Source organism: Schistocerca serialis, chromosome 4 (genome assembly GCF_023864345.2).
Source record: "Schistocerca serialis cubense isolate TAMUIC-IGC-003099 chromosome 4, iqSchSeri2.2, whole genome shotgun sequence".
In the NCBI taxonomy this organism is placed as follows: domain Eukaryota; kingdom Metazoa; phylum Arthropoda; class Insecta; order Orthoptera; family Acrididae; genus Schistocerca; species Schistocerca serialis.
In genome coordinates, this window is record NC_064641.1 from 620,498,043 (window position 1) to 620,519,952 (window position 21,910).

General features: G+C 39.2%; 1 protein-coding gene across 1 annotated transcript in view; it reads right to left on the reverse strand.

The window, feature by feature from the left end:
- The window catches only part of LOC126474639 (aminopeptidase N-like), a 177,851-nt gene that overhangs the window by 72,882 nt on the left and 83,059 nt on the right, over positions 1-21,910 (reverse strand). The window contains exon 11 of the mRNA XM_050102117.1: positions 14,805-14,994. Within this exon, the coding sequence (XP_049958074.1) occupies positions 14,805-14,994 (190 nt within the window). The remainder of the gene's footprint in view (positions 1-14,804; positions 14,995-21,910) is intronic.

Consider the following 21,910-nt stretch of genomic DNA (forward strand, 5'->3'; position numbering starts at 1 on the left):
TGTTGCTTGCTTCAACGCATAAAGACTCTTTTTTAAGAAACACACTCGACCTGTACCACCTTCGAAACCTTCTGGTTGTTCCGTATACACTTCATCTTCAAGTATTCCATTCAAAAAAGCTGTCTTTACATCGAATTGTTCTAGCAGCACTTTCTTTGAAGCAGCTGCAGCCAACAGAGTTCGTATGGTGTCATAAAGTGCCACAGGACTAAAGGCGTCGTCATAATCAATTCCTGCTTTCCGAATACAGCCTTTTGCAACCAATCTGGCTTTAAAGCGAGTACCTCCATTGACTGCGACCATTCGCCATAAAACCCAGCAGTTTTGCAATACTTTGGCATTCTTCGGACGGTCAACCAGCACCCAGATATTGTTTTTCTTTAGTGATTGAATTTCTTCACTGACAGCTCGCATCCATTCTTCCTTCTCATTTGACTGCAATATTTCTGAAAAACAGTTTGGAACTTTGTATTCAAGTGCATCACCTTCTGTTGCCATACAAAATTCACCACTTTCCATCCAGGTTGGTTTTCTTCGCTGTCTTTTATCCTTCTGTTTCTCTTCATTAGAAGATTCAGCAGCTTCTGCTTTTAGAAATTCTGTTAATTCTTTATTTTCAACAGATTCACTCGACTCTTGACTTTCTCTAGAATCGAGAGTGCCAATTTTTTCTTGAGTTTGACTTCTACCAGAAGTGTACAGCCTAGGAGATTTACATTGGTCATCTTTAGATGAATTTGGATTATTAAATTCTTCCTGATGGACTTCAAATTCAACATGATCACTATGTAAATCACAAACAATTTCTGGCTTAAATTTCACATCGTGACTCAACACCACTTTTCTTTTATTGCTGTCACGAGTGTTCTGTGGACACTCTGCTGCCCAGTGACCTAATTGTTTGCGCATATTACACAGAAGCTTCTGTTTTAATTGTGACTTCGTCATCTTTACTTGCTGATTACTTGTTTGCCGTTTTCTTGTTTTAGAAACGACGAAAGCGCACTTCCATTAATGTCTTGTTCACGCAGTTCAATAGTACAGAGTTTTTCAATTAATAAATTCAAGCTTTGTTTTTCTGTCGGTATCGTATCCCAGAGATCCTTAAAATTGTCGTAGTCTTTTCCCAGTGTAGACAAAATTCGACGATTTAAGATTCTTTCAGATAGTGTATTTTCTTCATGTTTTGCTAATTCATCGTTCAGGACCACAAATAACTTTTGCAGTTTGGCCACATGTGCACTAATATCTTCCGTTTCATCACGTTTAACACCGAAAAATGTTTCAATCAACATATTCAAACGCTGAGTACTGCTACGTTCAAATCGGGCGCGTAATTTGTCCCAGATTTCTTTAGCATTTTTGCACGTTAAGACGAGTTCTGCAACAGGTTTACTTAGCGCACTTGCTACAAGACTTGCTGCCTTTGCGTCGTCCTTGTGCCATTCCACATACTCTTCTTTTTGTGCACTTGTCGTATCTTGCGGCAACTCTACACGTTCACGCGTACCGTTAATAATACATTCTAGTCCATATGAATGCAGCACCACAGAAATATGCCATTTCCATTTGGCCCAGTCCTCAGGTCCTTCAAGCTAATCAATGCTGACCTTATAACCGCCGCTAGCAGTCATGTTTCTTTATTTTAATTAAACTATGTTGTTTGCCTTTACACGTGTAGTGGGCCCATAACCTGATGAAAAATATTATGTTAAAGGCAAGAAAACATTTTATTAACTTTATAATTACACCCTGGATACGAAAAAAAACACATTTACTGAAAAAAAACACAACAGAAGTTACATAAAAGCTAAGAATAAGGATATTGACAGCAGAGTCATGGAGCAGCACATAAACATAGACATCAAGGAATTTTTTTCTTCTCTTTTAACATGCTCTATTAATGAATACCAGCTCGAGAACATTTCCGACAGGAGCGTTCAGTTCTAATTAAATAGTTTGATGCTTGCTTCGGAAAAGGAGTAATTTTACGGATCAGTTAAATCCACCACTGTTGGACACTTCTAAGAACTGAAAGCAAATCTGATTGCTATGCAACATAGCCCAGACGAATATTTCTCAGCAACTTTAACACTTTCAGCTTCAGTACAGCGTCTGAAGCAGCTGGAGCAGATCGCTACAACAACCGAAGCGTCTAGTGTGAAAGCAGTTTCGCACATCGCCCTGTACCAAACCAACGGTGTAAGTATTCAACACAACAGAGCACATACAGTCACTCATACATTGCATGGGGGCTTAATTAAATAAAATGCAAATATTTTTGGTAGCTGTATGTCCGATTACGCTGTGTCTCGTAAACGGTTGGCCCTGACTAGTTTTAGTACGCAATCTGACTGCATAGAACAACAACAATGAATTAAATGAAAATTTCCTGTTAACACAATTAATTAATTAAGTCCTCAGCAACTATAAAACCTACGAAACCAAAGCACAAGTGTAATTGTTCTGTGTGTGGGAGTGTGACTCAACGTACACATCTGGCACGGTTCTTCTTCAACAAGACAAGAAATGTTAAATACCATTTATACTGAAGTAATTAAAAGAAAATAGAAATACTATAATTGCGCAAGAAAACCAGAATTACACTCTAATACAAGAACACAAGCCAGATGCTTTGTAGACTGAACCTGTAATGCTGCATTATTTAAGACATTGAGATAATAAAAAGAAAAGGAAAATTTTTTTTCTTTTACCTTCATATATTGACGAAAATCACTCTAATCATTACAATATATCTCCACACCGACTCGCTACTACCACATCTCAACAAGAACTTTTCAGTATCACATCTCAGCAAGCACTTTTCACTAGCACATCTCAACAAGCGCTTTTCAGTATCACATCCCAGCAAGCACTGCCTACTACGAGTTCTCGACCAGCACTGACTACTACGAGTTCTCCCCAAGCACTGCCAGTGGAGGCGGCTGAATAATACTCTTTGGCGCAATCTCTGACGCAGTGGCTCAGTGTAGCCACCTTTCATATGCCCCTCCTCCACAGGCCAGAATTTGATGGTATTTTTGCCAGCATTGGTGGTGAAAATACCACCAAATTCGTCCACAAAATACAGACAAAAATAAAAGATAATATTGATACGTAAATATCACATAATTAGATAAAATTTGGCTTTGCACTGACCTTTCAATAACCTAATATATAAAATTCAGTAAGCAATACAAATTCTTTCATACATGTGACTTTACATAATAGTTTACACAATACACAAAAAATCAGTTTATACAAATGTTCACATAAAATGCTTTCTATGATTAGTTCCAGCAGTAGCACCCAGTAATGGTCAACAGGTGCAGACACCAACAAGTGACATCATTCAGCAGAAGCAGTTCCATTAGTGGCACTCAGCAATGTTGAGCAAGTACAGACACCAACAGGTGACATCTTTTCAGTAGAAGCAGTCCATCAGTGGCACCCAGCAATGTTGAACAGGTGCAGACACCAACAAGTGACATTATTTCAGTAGAAGCAATCCATCAGTGGCACCCAGCAATGTTGAGCAGGTGCAGACAGCAACAAGTGACATTATTTCAGTAGAAGCAGTTCATCAGTGGCACCCAGCAATGTTGAACAGGTGCAGACAGCAAGAAGTAACATCATTTCAGTAGAAACAGTTCCAACAGTGGCACCCAGCAATGTTGAGTAGGTGCAGACACCGACAAGTGACATCATTTCCATAGAAGTAGCTCCATCAGTTGCACCCAGCAATGTTGAACAGGTGCAGACACCAACAAGTGACATTATGTCAGTAGAAGCAGTTCCATCTGTGGTACCCAACATTGTTGAACAGGTGCAGACACCAACAAGTGACATTGTCTCAGTAGAAGCAGTTCCATCTGTGGTGCCCAGCAATGTTGAAGAGGTACACACAGCAACAAGTCACATTTCTCAGCAGAAGCGGTTCCACTAGTGACATCCAGCATTGTTGAACAGGTGCAGACACCAACAAGTGACATTATTTCAGTAGAAGCAGTTCATCAGTGGCACCCAGTAGTGTTGAACAAGTGCAGACACCAACAAGTGGCATTATGTCAGTAATGTTGAGCAGGTGCAGACAGCAAGAAGTAACATCATTTCAATAGAAGCAGTTCATCAGTGGCACCCAGTAATGTTGAACAGGTGCAGACAGCAGTCCATAATATTCACTATCACTGATCACACTGCTCATCAGAGTTTATAAGCAGAAATTAAACATGTCCTAGTGGCACCAATCATGTAGAAAAAGTACAAGTAACAGTCCATAATATTCACTATCCTAATCACACAGTTCATCAGCAGAAATTAATCATTTCTAAGTGGCACCCATTATGTTGAAAAAGTGCAGGTAACAGTCCATAATATTCACTATCACTAATCACACAGTTCATCAGCAGAAATTAAACATTTCTAAGTGTCACACATCAATGTTGAATTAGTGCAGGTAACAGTTCATGATATTCACCATCACTAATCAGACAGTTCAGGCATGAACAATAGTTTGAATGCACATACAAATGCTTTTACAATGCTCTTACACTAAACATACAAATTCTAATAAACACACAAATGATATCAGATAATTGTCATATTAACTATTACAAACACACAAATACCAGTAAACCTATAATATTTACGGGTGTCAGTGCAAGCCACAACAAACAAGTAAAATAATATTTAGGAGATAGGTTGGGACTAATTATTTGGGATTAGGAAACGAAAACACACAAAACACACTCACTCATCTTTCATCCACATTAAGTACTACTGTGTAATTGAATAGTGTTAACTGTGTAAATGCAATTCTGTCAAAATTAGATGTTCATCATGTGTATCAAGTAGCAGTGGCAGCAATGTATAACAGTCAACAATAGTTAAGTCAACGTCATAGTCATCATGTCAAGACCAATGTATGCCAAGCCAGATCAAAATGTACGGTTGCTGAACAACTGTCAGTGAGCCACGATATGCAATTACTTCTTCTCTCCAAAAAAAAAAAAAAAAAAAAAAAAAAAAAAAAAAAAAAAAAAAAAAAAAAAAAAAATGTACTGCTTATTGATTTAACAAGGTGTGTGTAGACAATCTTCCTTCCACTTTAGTGTTCTAGTCTGCTATCTTCATCCTCCTTGTTCCATATAGACCAACAAAAAAAAATATGCACCTCACTTACTTTACCTCTTATCCACCAAAACTCCAATAATCATCAGCATCACATAATCTCAGTACTTCAATAATACCTCTTACTTCGATACATATAAATCTTATCATCAATATCATTTACCTTACCTTTTGTCCACCAAAACTCCAATAATCATCAACTTCACATAATCTCAATAATTCCTCAATAATACCTCTTCAATACGTCGATACATATAAACCTTATTACCAATATAATTTCACTTCCATAACAACTCTTTCCTCTAGTCAGTCTCCTCGAACAAGTACAGATAAAATCCTAATGCAAACCTCATCATCTCATACAATCCGAAGACACACTGTCATCACACAACCTCTGTGTAATCCATATGACCCAAATCTTCTACTCATTAAGAATTATAAACAAAAGAAATGTATACATGACCTCTAACAGACTTAGTTCGAATAACTCTCAGTAATTAAGTACGATTACGGAGTGTGAATGATCATAATATTTCACAGTGTGTACACCACTTCAAGAATTATGGCAAACAGAAGCAAACATGTGGAGTATTTCTTGTGTCAAGGGTCACTTCCTATTTCAATTGCTCACGAAAAATGCAGTGTAATAACTGTCAATGGTCTAAACCTAGTTTTGGTATGTCATGTCGTTAGCTTCCTTCCTATTAGCATAAATTTATACAGCTTCCATAAAACCTCAGCTCATGTGACTTCTATGAAGTTTCTTGTACTAATGTCGTTTATGTCGAATTATAGCAGTTCATTTTCCTATCTTAAAAATATAAGGCACTGAGCGTAAGCAAAACATGCAATAGCGAGTAAATATACCAGTAGAGAACAGAATGTCAACAAGTGGATGCAGCATAATTCTTACAACGAGGCTCTGCCAAGCGAACAATCTATAATTAATCCAATAGTGTGACCTAAACTCTCTGTTTGTACACAGTATATCAGCATTTTTATATACCAAATTAAAGAGTAGTTATGACAACAAAACAGAAATGTGTAAATATGCAATCCATAAGCAAGGCAGCAAATATGTTATCTAACATAATAAACAGGTCATTAGCATCATATCAGCATAAGCAAATAAATGTTCATATGTAATCTTAATAAGTAAACATGAAGGCGCAAGCAGATAAATCACAAAGTATAACTTACATACCTAACCACATCAGCACAATTAATCAGGTGACTATTATAATTTAAATAAATAAGCACAGGAGGCACATAATTAAAAATATATGACATCAGTGAAAAAGCAGTGCAGCTGAGCGATGCATAATATACACAAGTTACAACCCAGTTCATTAATAATCATTGTCAAAATCAGTTAACGTACGCAAGCACGTCGCTTCACAAGTAATTTCATAGAACATGAAATTTAGCACAAAGTATGAATCACGTAATCGCGAGCAGCAAATTACGTCTAAAGTACGTACCTAAGTGGAAATATGTTACCTGAAAAATAAACTCAATTAATCGTTACCATTTTAGTTTATTACTTTCTTCTTCGAAATGACATTCTTCCTGAAATTTTCTCGATAGCAAGTCCTCTTAACGTCGGAGACACACAGAATTTACCTGAAGTTCTTAAATATTTTATAGAACCGTATCCTGAAAAATACTGAACGTTAATAACATAATTCATCAAGTCGCTATAGCTTTATACTGAATTTAATCGGAGAAATTAGACTGTGTATTTGTTTATGGCTGTCAGTGCATTCGCACTGAGCGCTCGATCAGCTGTAGGCGCGTGACGTAGGAAGTGATTGTTTGCGGACAACGACTGCCTTGTGCGGCGCGCAGACTTGACTGTTGCTTTGAGTATATGCCGCCGCCAAAACACAGGGCGGTATCCTTGTACTCTCTGCGTGTTTACATGTAGCGGTTAGTTTCTCACAAGTATGTCATTCCACAAAAATTTTTCAAAAGTATATCATTCCACAAAAATTTTAACGTTAGATATATGATGTATTCCCTTAGAGCGTCGTGATTTAAGAGTTTCTACTTCGACAGTGTTACCATGAATAATTTTGCGAATTCTATATGGACCGTTATAAAGCAGAAAAAATTTGCGACACAAGCCTTTTCCTTTATGAGACAAACGGTGAGACTTAATTAACACTTTTTGACCAACTGACAAGATTTTTAAACGACCAGGATGTTTAGCTGATTTCTCTCTTCTAGCAGCCGCAGATGCAATATTTTGCAGAGCCAGGTTCACAACTTCAGAATGCCGCAGTTTCCGTGTAGGTGGAAAAGGAACGATTTCAGATATGCGATTTGTCGGTGCTTTGTTTTTTAATATCAGTATAGGCGGTAAAGAAGTTGAGTCATTAGGAAGTTCATTCAGAATGTTTTGAAAAATATGAAGATACTGATCCCAAGTTCTGTGATTCTGATGACAATAAAGACGACACAATTTATTGATTTCCTTCATCCATCTCTCTGAAGCGTTAGATTGAGGGTGAAAAAGTAAAATGAAAATTGGTTTAATTTTACGACGCTGTAGAGTACGAAGCCTAATTTTAGAACGAAACTGTGATCCATTATCTGATATAACCTTATCAACATGACCAACTTCTTTAAGAAAATGTTTGATGAAAGCGTTAGATACTGAACGAGCTGTTGCTTTGCGTAATGGTGTAAAACACACATATTTTGATGTCAACTCCACTGCTATGAAAATGTATGCAAAACCATTAGTAGAACGAACCACTGGACCGAACAAATCGACTGCAGCCATCTCCTTTAATTTCGCTGGAATAATAGGAAACAACGGTGCTCTGTGAGAAATTGTTGGCGGCTTAGCCTTTTGACATAATTTGCATTTGGCAAGAACAGATCGAATACGTTTTTCCATACTACTGAAGTAGCAATTTTCTCGTAATTTATGAAAGCATTTTCTGGGACCAAAGTGTGCATAACTGAAATGCGTATACCAAATCAGCTTATTAACCCACTCATCAGGAATACAAACTAACCAAACAGAGTTGTCGACCGATTTTCGTTTGAAAAGAATGTCATTGCGAACTAAATAATGCTGTCTAATCGCTACGCTTTCCTTTCTCCTCCACTTCTCCTTAATGTTCTTCCAGATTGGATCCTTATTTTGCTCCTTAGCGATGTCCTGGAGCGAAGACGAAATAAAGTTCTCAAACACAACACCTTGAATATACATCAAACAATAATTGTTTTCTATGCAGTCCTCTTCAGCACTTTGTTTCAAACCCACAGGTGCACGTGATAAAGCATCAGCAACAATATTTGAAGCACCCTGTATGTAAACAATACTAAAATCAAATTCCTGTAGGTACAACGCCCATCGTGACAATCTGCCATGAGTTAATTTTGTTGACATAAGAAATTCCAGAGCTCGATGATCGGTGTAAACCTTAGTATGTCTGCCAAATAAAAATGTGCGAAATTTTGTGAAAGCCCAAACAACCGCCAAAGCTTCAAGTTCCGTAATCGAATAATTCTTTTCTGATTCAGAGAGAACACGACTTCCAAAAGCAATAGTTTTCTGTACTACAACGCCGTCTTCTTCTATCTCTTGAAATAAATGTGCACCTAGGCCTTTGTATGATGAGTCCGTCGCCAAACAAAAATCTTTAGATAAATCCGGATGTGAAAGAAGTGGAGCAGCAACTAAACCATCACGAAGTTGTTCAAATTCTGATTGAGCTTCCTCATCCCAACACCAATTAGATTTATTTCCAGATAGTTCACATAAACGAGGTGTGGCCAAATTGTCCAATCTAACAAAGCGTCTAAGAAAATTACAGACACCAAGAAAACTACGAACATCACGTTTTGTGGTAGGAACAGCATAGTTACTAATAGCGTCTAATTTCTCTGGATCAGGAAGAATACCTTCTGTAGAAATAATGTGACCGAGAAATTTCACCTGAGAACGACCAAATTCAGATTTTTCCAAGTTCACTGTAATGCCAGTTCTTGCAAAAATACGTAATAATGAATCCAAAATTTTGTTGTGCTCACTCCAAGAATGTTTAGCAATAAGAATATCGTCAACATATGAAGTAATATAGTCACGAAGATAAACAGGTAAAATTTCATTTAAGCTACGAATGAATGCTGCAGAAGATACAGTAAGTCCAAACGGTAATTTCCGAAACTGGTAACAGTTACCAAAGGCTAAAAAGGCAGTATATTTTCTACAATCAGGGTGGAGTTCTATTTGCCAAAAACTTGCGCGCATATCAATCGTGGATAAAACTTTAATTCCATGGAAATGTTGAAGAAGTTCATCTAAATTTTGTGGACGGTCAGTTTCAGGAATGATGATATTATTTATCTGTCTGGAATCCAGAACCAAACGAATTGACCCATCCTTTTTAAGAACGACGTGTAATGGGCTAGTATAAGGACTGACTGCAGGCTCAATAATGCCCTGATCTAACATGTATTGAAGTTCATTCTTAACCCTGTCTCTGTAAGCCAAAGGAATTGCGTACGTTTTCCCTCGAAATGGTGTGTGTTCTTTTACTTTAAATAAATATTGTAAGCCTTGTATAGTTCCTGTGTGATGACTAAATACTGTAGCATGTGAAGTCAAAATGTGGTGCAGCTCTTCTCTTGCAACGTCATCTAGCACTTCAGCTTTCTTAACCTTTTCATTAATTAATTCTTCGCTATTAATTATATCATCCATCGCGTCTCTGTATCTATTGTCATTGTCACGAATAAACACACCGTCGTCATAATGCTCAACGAAAACATCAGAAGTAAGAAACCTTAATCACTTTGTATCTGACTCAGATCTTGTTAAACACTCGAAAAATTTCAAACTTTTCGGCATTCCGGCAACAGTCAAATTCACACTTCCTTCTTTAAAGTACAAAATTGCCTTATGTGCGTTAAGAAACTCCATACCTAATATAATTTGTGTACTGAGTAATGGAACAATAATAAAATTAGCAGAAAATTCGAATCCTTGACAAATGAAATTTAGGTTGGTCTGTTGTTTGACTTCCACACTTTTTCCAGAAATCGCTCCTCGAATTATAGTTTTAGAAACAGGTAACACAGGGCAAGCAATAGTTCTTACACATATACGAAAAACTGATTCACTAATGACATTCAGTGGGCTCCCAGAATCTAAAACTGCAGTGAACTTATTCTTACCCACACATACTTCAATAACAGGATGTAAAAATGCGTCTACATTATTTTCCTTTTCGTCTAGCAAAATGTCTCTCATGTCTTCCAGGCATACGTAGTGTAAAGTCGTAGTGTCATTACTTTCTGAACCGTCTATATTGCTGCCAGAAGCCGAAGCTACAAGTCATTGCCGATTGCTTGCGTCACGTCTCTGATTATTCGCGTCATTTCGCGGATCAATTTCTACGATTTGCACTTGTCTCTCTGAAGTTCTGTCACGTGGTGGATGCCAATTAGGTCCTTCCTGTCTGTTAGATGCAAATTCTTGGTTGTGTCTGTTATTAAAATTTCTGTTTTCCTGTCTGTCTGCATAACTACTTCTTGTGTAATTTCGACTGTCACTTCTGAAATTATTGTTGTATCTACTACCCTGGTTATTTCTGTAGTAAGAATTTCTATTACTGTATGAATAATTTCTGTCTTGATGATATCGATTACTGTTTCCGTATGATTGATCATTCCGGTACGAATTACCGTTATCATAATTGTCTGTGTAATTTCTGTTAGAACGTCTGTTATTGTCATAAGGCTGGTATCTATTGTCCTGTCTGTTACGTCTGTCATTCTCAAAGTTACCCATATAACGCCCGTTCCGATCACTATCCCTTTTCTCTGGAAATCTATTGTAATTACTGTTACTGAAAAAGTTACAAGAAATCCCGTCGTCGTTGTCATACTCAAGTTCTTGAAGCAACGTCTTAAAAGTCTCAATGTCGTCTTTACATCTTCCAGCTAAAGCAATTTGTCTTATGGATTGTGGCAGCTTAGTTAAACAAATGCGAATTAATTCAGTCGGGCTATAAGGGTTGGACAGGAACTGATTCTTTCGAATCATGTCTTCAAAGTATTCTGCCGGCGTGCGGAACTCAGACTGTTTAAAATTACGCTGCATAATCAGACTATGTTTGACTCTGTCTTGTGTATTTTCGGACCAATATGCCGATAGAAATGCATGATAAAAATCATTCAGATTATTACAATCTATAACGAGTGCGCGCATCCGCGTCGCCGGTTCGTTTTCTAAATATCCACACATAAATTCCAGTTTGTGACTTAGTGGCCAATTTGGTGGAAGTGCGTACATAAATTGATCTAACCATGCACATGGATGTATGTCATTCTTAGAATTGCGGAAGATCTTAAATTTCCGAACAGTCAAAAAGTGTTTACAGTCAAAGTTTTCGCCTCGTGGCGACAAAGACCTACCGCGTCTGTCCCTGTCCCAATGTCGATTATTGTCAAGTTCGCGCGCCTGGCGCTCTCTTATTGCATCCCGTAAATGAAACAAATTATTTTCTTCAAACCCCTCTGCTATCTGTGATTCCAAATTTCTTTTGCTGTCTTTCCCTACAATTTCTCCTTCGATTTGTTTGACTTGCTTTCGTAATGCCTCAACCTCCTTTTTAACGCGTTCATTAAATTTTCCCTGATTTTCAACATGCTTATTTATGTTCTGATACTCTTCAGTTTCTGCAAATGGTAATGGAGCTGTATCATCCGAATCTCTGTCCCCATGTAAACTAAGATTTGTCAATTTATCTGAAATCTCCTCAACTCTTTCCGATAAGTCATCTATTTTTTCTTTCTGTTTATTTACGTCTTCCGTAAGTGTCGCGACTCGGGTTTCAGTATTGACACATTTGGTAGTTAACTGTTCATATTGTTGTGTTAGATTATTTATTCTGTCATTTGGTACGGATTCCTCGATTCTCTCAAATATTTCTTCCTTATCGTGTGCACGTTGTAAATTTAATTCTGAAAATTTTTGTACTATCACGCGATCTCTTTCTTCCTGTTCTCTATCCTGTTCCCTTTGTCTAATCTCTACTGCAGTTAATCTATTATTGTGAGAATTCAAAATCGGTTGTACTTCTTATCTGATTTCTTTCTTTAACTCATCTTTCATATTTTTGAAACATGTCCCTATTGGTGAGTCCAACCATGTTTCCATTCTTCCCATATCAGTTTTTAATTCAGATCCCAAAGTTCCCATCTCGGTTTTAATTGTTCCTATTTGTGATCCCAGTGAGTCTAACCGTGTTGTCACTGTTTTTAATTCAGATCCCAAATTTAATATTACACCCATCAACTGCTCCATATTAACTGTTTCAAAATCCTTTTCACCCCTAACATTTCCCGCGAAACCAGTTTCCTTCGTCATAGCTGTAAAGCTATCTGAGTTCGATACTATTCCAGAATCTTCTGTCATTAATCTCGGATTCTGAAAATTTTTTGATTGTGAAAAATTTTGAAATGGTTCCGGACTATCTTCCCGACTTATTAAATTGTTTTCCACTTCATTATTCATGATACTGTTTTCCTCTGTTGGCGAGTTCGCCATGTTAACAATTTCGTCATTCTCACTATCCATCATTTTTGCCTTTTTCATCGATTGCGTAATCATTTACAAAACATACAAAACTCGTCACTGTACGAAAATTACACACAATGCCTCCTTATCTCCAACAATACCATTCACACGAAATGTTTCCCTCAAACACGATTAACGAACAATTGAAATAATTGCACTAAATTGTCAAATGTGTATACAAGACAACAAAATTAAATTCTGAAATACCATTAGAAGACTGACAATTACGAAATCTACACATGCAATATAGACTACAATTACTAAACTACAAATTACTACAACAATACTACGGTCTACTATTTTTACAATCAGAAGAATTCCAAGGGACGATCCTGGCAGCGGTCGCCACGTGCATGGGGGCTTAATTAAATATTTTTGAAAATAATTTTTATTTTTCGTTCGTAGCTGTAAGTCCGATTACGCTGTTTCGTAAACGGTTGGCCCTGACTAGTTTTAGTACGCAATCTGACTGCATAGAACAACAACAATGAATGAAATGAAAATTTCCTGTTAACACAATTAATTAATTAAGTCCCCAGCAACTATAAAACCTACGAAACCAAAGCACAAGTGTAATTGTTCTGTGTGTGGGAGTGTGACTCAACGTACACTTCTGGCACGGTTCTTCTTCAACAAGACAAGAAATGTTAAATACCATTTATACTGAAGTAATTAAAAAAAATTAGAAATACTATAATTGCGCAAGAAAACCAGAATTACACTCTAATACAAGAACACAAGCCAGATGCTTTGTTGACTGAACCTGTAATGCTGCATTATTTAAGACATTGAGATAATAAAAAGAAAAGGAAATTTTTTTTTCTTTTACCTTCATATATTGACGAAAATCACTCTAATCATTACAATATATCTCCACACCGACTCGCTACTACCACATCTCAACAAGAACTTTTCAGTATCACATCTCAGCAAGCACTTTTCACTAGCACATCTCAACAAGCACTTTTCAGTATCACATCTCAGCAAGCACTGCCTACTACGAGTTCTCGACCAGCACTGACTACTACGAGTTCTCCCCAAGCACTGCCAGTGGAGGCGGCTGAATAATACTCTTTGGCGCAATCTCTGACGCAGTGGCTCAGTGTAGCCACCTTTCAACATATAAAGACAAACTCAAGGTGGTGTGGGAAACATATAGAGAGAGACACTCACTCAATATAAGTGTTCATCAGTGAGACTTTATAACATCACAGAAACTCTTCCACCCTGTACCACTGCTGGATCGTACAGTACTTCCGGGACGAATTCTTAGGTCTACAGCTCACATGACACAAGGCGTACTTCACGCACAACCAGCAACTCGGTAAATGGGACGGAATAAGGAACTCTCAGCCTTCTGCGATCCACCGTTCGTGCGTCTTTGCCCACCATGACAGTCACTTTGTGAACACCACTAACAAAGGATCTCTTGCGTGCAGTAGTGATGCGAACGTGCGTTTGAGGCGACTCCATCTGGGGTGCCCGTTCGCAGATGTGCCTGGAAGGATGGCCGTTGATCACCGGGATCAATTCCCACCAACAATGACGCCACTTTTTTATTTTGCCAAGACCCGAGAAACTTCGGCTGTAATGGCACCTCACGGTTATCCTTCTACCGCAGTTCCGTACAGACTCAGACGTCTACCACTACTGATAAACCTATGCGACATAAAATTCAATTACAGAATCTATCACGACCTGCCAAGAATGCTATTTTGTACGCCAGATTTAAATGACCCGCTTTTACCATTTCATTACATCGCACGAAGTGGAAGGCGGACGGTCCCCTGAACTACATCCACGGACAAGCTGAATGCGACTGTACACTCCTCACTTTACCTCATTCTGTAAGCGTCTGACGTTGCTATTAATTTTAACACTCCAGAGGATTTTTTTTTTTCATGTGAGCTTACGTTGCTCCCTTTCGGTCCCGTTATTCTTTCATAGTGTTTCTTCATGGTAATTATAAACTGAAGTTCATCAACGAAGTGCAATGAGACAAGGTCTGTCACTGGGCAAAAAAAGTAGAGTGGGATAATATATGTATGAAATTCTACTATGCTGTGTCTCTTACCAGCGACTTGCAAGTTGAAGAGTACCCAGTCATCAGCAGTTGCGCCAGCAAGGCTGTCGATCCACACTGCCTTGTCAGACAGCCACAGTCTGGTGGACGTGGAGAAGTCGGCTTCCGACCTTGAGGTGTACGTCACGGGTATAGTCCACAGTGCCTGGTCTTGAGGGTCAGGCGGCAGCAGCCACCGGTTCTGTTAGCACCACGAAAAACATTTATGTCGTTAGCGTTTTATAAGAGGCGTTCAAAACGAAACGAGCAGGAGGCATAATTACAGAAACGAGTACCTGTATGTTAGAAGTATTGACCCTGGCTGTTAAGACACTTGTCCCACTGTGACACAAGGTGGTGAATGGGTGTCTTATAAAATTCCCGGTGCTGTGATGTTAACCAGTTCCGCACGTAAATCTGGACGTCGTCGTCCGAAGTGAATTGTTTGCCCCTATGCTGATGTTCTTCTTTGACCAAAGATGCCCCCTTTCTGATTCACTGCCTGCAACACGGGTCAACAGTGAATGCCCAGCGTTACTCGTAAACCTTGATCAACCTTCGCCAAGCGATCAAATCAAAACGACCGGGCAACTTACCCGTGGGGTCATTCTGCTCCACGACAATGCAAAGCCTCATACGGCCAACACAGTCTCGGCACTCCTGCAGAAATTCAAATGGGAGGTTCTCGGCCACCCTCCGTACAGTCCGGACCTCTCTCCCTGTGATAACGCCATTTTTGGTCCCCTTAAAAAGGCTCTGAGGGGCAAACGATTCACCTCGGACGACGACGACCAGCTGTACGTGCGGAACTGTTTAACATCGCAGCCCCGGGAATTTTATGAGATAGCCATTCACCGCCTTGTGTCACAGTGGGACAAATGTCTCAACAGCCAGGATCAATACTTCTAGTATGGTTTCTGTAATTATGCCTCCGGCTCGTTTCTTTTTGAACGCCCCTTATATTTTTGTAGCCAGTGAGTCATGAAATATGGTGATCAGAAAACAAAATCATTAAGTGGTTACTATATTCTTAATGCAGGAAATACAAATGAGTCTCCGTTCATAGTGGAAATTTTGTGAATAAAACAGTCTAGATTGCTTAATACATTCCTTCATTTATAACGTCGTTTCGTCTACTGCTATCATCAGATCAAAAACTTACAACTTGTAAAACGACGTTGTGTTGATATGAAAAATAAACTCCTGCCTAAGTGGGGCGTCAACAGATCGGTAATATTAAGTGATGTATATAGTTTTATTCACAAGAAAGATGATTATATTCGCCAGTGCGTGGTGATGGGCTTAGCAAGCGGGTTAAAAGTGACGTTAAGATACACTTAACGATACTATGTTTACCTGTTATTTGTTGAGAGAGGTCTGAGAATAAAGTAGAAGTAGGTCCAGACGCTATGGTTGTAACCAAGGTTTTCATAAGTTATTTTTTGGCTTTGGAGGTATGTCTAACTGGAGGTTCCTTACCATCAATTTTCATTAGTAATTTGAAAGATAGTGCTGTTTGACTGTAAAACAATTAGGAGATGCCAGAACAAGTTCAAGAAACATGGAAACAACAAAAAAAAAAAAAAAAAATAAAAATAAAAATGAACGAAGAATAGAAGAAAGTTTAATTGAAAAATACTTGTACAACTGAAGAAAAGTCTCTTCTACAGTTCAATAAGTTGGTGTTCGTCAATTAGAAAGGAACTTTTAATCTTTAAATTGCCACATTATGGCAAACAAAATTAAAACGTGGAAAATTGTGAGGAAAGCAGACTGCTGAGAAAAAATGTAAATGTACACGAAACCCGTTGAGTATAATCCAAGATTGGTATATTTGCGCTTGGAAAAGTATAGAAGTCGCAGAATTGTAAGAAAAAAATCAGAACAAGTAAGATACATTGGTGTGCAAAACGTAAAGGACAAAAGTAATTTTCTTATGATGTGTTACAGGAAATTAACATACCTGGATGGACGATACAAAGAAAGCATTTCTACAATATAAAGCAGAAAGTATTCAAAGACGATAATTACTTTGAAGTCACCGCGATTTATGATGATCTGGGGAACATTACGAAAGGCAGAACATGGTCCCTAATAGAGTGTGTGATCTCCACGGTCGGCGCCATTACATCTCTCCACACCATAACACTTGGGCCACCAAAACGATCTTGTTCGACAACGTTTCTGGGTGAGAAGTGGAGACCCTCATATAGTGAGAGGTGGGAACCCTCATCATGTGGTGAGAGATGGGAACCCTCATGTGGTGAGAGATGGGAACCTTCGAATGATGAGAGGTAAGAACATAAATGCACCCAGTTACAGTGTCAAACATGGTTGTATTAGTGATCCAGGTGTTATGGTATGAAGTGGCATAATACTGCATGGCCGATTGACCTCCAAACCTTTGAACACGGCGTACTCATGGGTCAACGTCATTGTGACCTGCTCTCCTTGCCCTTATGCGTTTATCAGCGGTGCAATCGGCCCTGACATCAGTTTAGTGGCTGACAATGAGCGACAGCACCGAACAGCGCGGCTTGGAACGTGAGCATATTCAGCGCATAGGCTGGCCTGCCCGTTCTCCCGACATAAATCCACAGTGCGTGTGCAGGATGCCTTGGAGAGATGCATTGAAGTTCGTCCACGTGAACCAGCGACCATCCAGCAGCTATTAAGCGCGCTGGTGGAGGAAAAGACCGCCCTAGCACGAGAATTCATTACTAACCTTGTGCACAGCGTGGGAGCACATTGCAGACCACATATTGCCATCCATGGTGATCACAAACCCTATTAAGAACCGTGTCAGCTTTCAAATGTTCGAATGTGTGTGAAATCCTAAGGGACCAAACTGCTGAGGTCATCGATCTCTAGACTTACACACTATTTAAAACTAAGTTACGCTAAAGACAACACACACACACACACACACACACACACACACACACACACACACACACACACACACGCATGCACACGACACACACCCATGCCCGAGGGAGGACTCGAACCTCCGCCGGGAGGGGCCGCGCAGTCTGTGACATGGCGCCTCTAACCATGCGGCCACTCTGCGCGGCTGTCCCGCTTTGGTAAACAATCATAAATCGCGGCGACTTCAGTGAAATTATTATCTTACAATAGAAGTGTCATTCCTGTTCGTCATATTTCGAATTTACTTCCTTACATTCTTTATCATACTGTAGCAGCCCTTTCTATATACGGTTCAAGTTTCATCGAGATGTGTTACTTCAGGGTAACACATCAGGCGAAAGCTAATTTCTTCCTTAAGTTTTGCACACCAGTGCAGAATATTAACCTTCATTGTGTCAGGTATTTACAGACGAAGAGCTTAATACGGTGTCTGGAAACCGAAAACGCAGGAAACAGAACGGAAAATTAAGAGTATTATTTAACTTTTCTCGTCTTAGGTGTACTGGAAATTAAGGTGGTTTTTCGCCAGAAGCGTTCCGATTTACCGGAAAAGTAACCTTACCGATGAGTGTAAGGGTTTAGATTTAAATTAGAAAACTGTTGCTTCACGCTGTCGCGTTTTCTACAAGTTATTTATTACATATACTCTTCCGCTTCACAAGTTTTCGACTTCAGTCACTGCTAAGAACGGATGGAAAAAATCTGCTGTCATCGTAACATGTGAAACGAAAAAGTAATCTCTGTAGCTTTTAGAAAACGTCACTGAGTAAGGTAACGCTATTTTTAGCTCTATAATTAATGAGTATATCAGAACAAGGTTTTTTTTTAGCGCTGAGAATACCTTCCAGTGCCGCACATCTGAAATTATTATCTTACAATAGAAGTGTCATTCCTGTTCGTCATATTTCGAATTTACTTCCTTACATTCTTTACCATACTGTAGCAGCCCTTGTATGCCAACGTTAGAAGATGCTCAGTACTTTGGTTATCAGGTGCTGCGAAAGATGATTACTCAAATAAACAGTTGGAAAATTAGTAACAGAAAATAAAATAAAAGGAGAGAATTTGTGCAGGTAAACAGACTACCAGTGTTCTTACGTGACAATGCATTGTCCGTTGCTTAGTAAATTATTTCACAATTTTTTCCAAGCTTTGTGCTTAATCCCAATTAGTAGGCATCATTACTGAGTGTATACAAATTTCAGACTGATTCTATCAAATCCTCATCAATTTGCGAATTTTCGACTACCAGAATATGTGACATAAATGGACGTATCTTTTGAGCCGTATCTTTTGGTTGAATTGACTTACAAGCTAGCGTTCATTACACCGCTAAGGGACCATAGGCCTTACTATGTGACATAAATTTCAGCTTCACACGTCTACACATTATGAGAAAAAGGGGTCTCAACAGAAAGACGGACAGAGAGACAGTGCTATAACAAATTCCAAAAATATTTTTTTTCGTGTGATATAATTCGAAATTAACGATTTTCGTATTTTTTCCTTAAGCTGTACTGTGAAACCTTGCTTCTTGCCCTATGTCATTATTCTAGCTCAACGGGAAGTACCCTGTTGCTTTTGATGAGTGAGTTTGCGAGTAAGAAATTACGTTATCTAAATAGCCATATCTATGACTGCGTTGACCTAGGAGCTTAAGTTTTTACATCGCCAAGGCGCCGTGGAGCTTATTATACGACGTAAGTTTCTACTTGATAATCCACATTTTTGAGAAGGTAGCTTTAACAGTCGGATTGACAGACAGAGGGACAGACAACAAAGTGATCCTTATGAGGGTTACATATTTACCGAGTGAACTACAAAACCCTTAAAATCGGTTTTGACAGGTATTACCCAGTGAATGCTAAGTTAAATGTGAAGTTGTCGGATTAGTGCTGCCATGATTACCACTTCAGAGAAATCCCAACTGACGCCAATGAGCGGAATGTGCCTCTTTGCTGACCAAACAATCAGGTGTCAACTTTTTGAAATTTGTGTATGGAAATCTACATGTGAAGTATTTGTATTAGATTTTTCCCTATTGTATATTATATAAAGATATATTTTACTGTTGATAGTTCATTCCAAAGTGATCTTATTCTTGTTACCTTCTTCACTAACTATTGCCCTTCATTATAATCAACATCAAAGCTGAAATATTACACGATGGCGATTGGACTTCAGGCTGCTGAAAGCTTCCGTCGCTGTGTCATCGTTCTGCTGGTCGTTCCAGGAACATTTCGTGACCATGGCAAAGCAGTAGCATGACGGTGTGTAGGCTTAGATGCTTTCTGATCGGCCTATTACCAAGAAAGGGGCGTTACACAGAAGATTGGAAGGGTTTGGTGAAGGAAGAGGGCGGGGAGAGGAAAATGAAAAGGTCAGAGTTCAAGGTCAAGATCAAAGATCAGATTTGATCTAAAGTTGCCATTTCATTGCTAATCTTGAACTACGAGACCGAGGGAGAACTCGAACCTCCGCCGGTATCAGCCGCACAGTCCATGACTGCAGCGCCTTAGACCGCTCTGCTAATCCCACGCGGCGATAACATGATAGAAAAATATTTTTTTCGTGTTATATAATTAAGAGTTTTCGGATTTTTTCCCTTTGCTTGTAGTATAAAACCTTACTTCTTGCCAAAATTCAAGAACTTAGGTCAACTGGAAGTACCCAATAGGTTTTGATGAGAGAGCTTTACGAATATCAAAATATGTGGCACAAACGGCCGTATCTTTTGGTTGCATCTACTTGGAAGCTTAAAGCTTTTACACCACCAAGCGACTCTGGACCTCAGTATGTCACATAAGCTTCAACTAGATACGTTTATGCGTTTCTGAAGAAAGGAGATCTTAACAGACGGACAGAAAGACGAATAAGAAATAAAAAATTCATTTTCGTGTGATATAGTTACAAATTAACAATTTTTGTATTTCTTACCTCACGGCTACTGTTAGCCTTTTCTTCTTGCCAAATTTCGTGATTCTAGGTCAACGGGAAGTACCCTACAAGTTTTGATGAGTGAATTTACGAGTATCAAAATATGTGACATAAATTGCCGTATTTTTTGCTTGCCTTGACGGAGAAGCTCAAACTTTTTTACATGGCCTAGGGACCGTAAACCTTAGCACGTGACAAAGTTCAACTTGACACGCCCACTCGTTCCTGAGCAAAAGGGCTCTTAGCAATCGGACAGACAGACAGACATATAGACAGACAACGAAGTGATCCTATAAGGGTTCCGTTTTTATAAATTTAGGTACGTAACCCTAATAACCCAGACAACGGGGTGTACACCTACAAAAAGGGCAGCAACCAGAAAAATACTATCTTGTGTTCAGATGGCCACAGTGCCACTTCAACAAGGTGTATCTCGAATTACAGGATGGAGGTCCAATCAAATTAGTGCGCTGCTGTAATTTTTACCCATAATCCGGTAAAGCTTTCCAAGTTCTCTTTCTTTTGCATACATTTCTTCACTACTCTTTAGGGTAGGGAGTACGACTCCCTATACAGCCCAGTTCTTTCAAGGGAAATCAGGCGAGCTGGTAGAGGGGCAAAAGGGATCTTAATTAACAACATTTTGGAGGGTATTTAATGGTTCACCAAATGCCTTAATAACCAAGAGAAACTTCCTGAAAACATTGGTCAGCACAGACCGAGGGGGAGCGAAGGGGAAGGGAAATTGGAGCTACTTTCTATTATTACTGGAACTTTATCTCCAGTTGAAAATGTGGTATGTGATGGTGTAGTGTATGTCTGAATTCTTGTTTACGTGTATAAGGGTGTCACGTACACAATGTGCTCGACATGTGGACCGTGCCTTCCCACCATGTGAGCTCTGAAAGCTATTCTAATGTTTTTTATCCGTTTACTACAGTGCTTACAGCAACAAGTTGAGATATGGTACATAACACAGCCTCGGTTCCTCTTAGCCAGTAAGTGGCCGCGCGGGATTGGCCTAGCGGTTTAAGGCGCTGCAGTCAGGATTGTGCCGCTTTGTGACACGTTTTCGATTATCGCGAGCTGCTTGCGATCCTTTGGCTCAGGGCAACGGCTCCGCTTTCTGGCGAAGTCGTGGGGAAAAGCTGGAGTGGCTTCTAGGCGAGTCTAATGCGAGCACCGAATGGGGAGATTCCCTGGGGGGGAATAAACTGACGGCTGGAGGCGGCTATTGAGTGCTGGCCAGACTG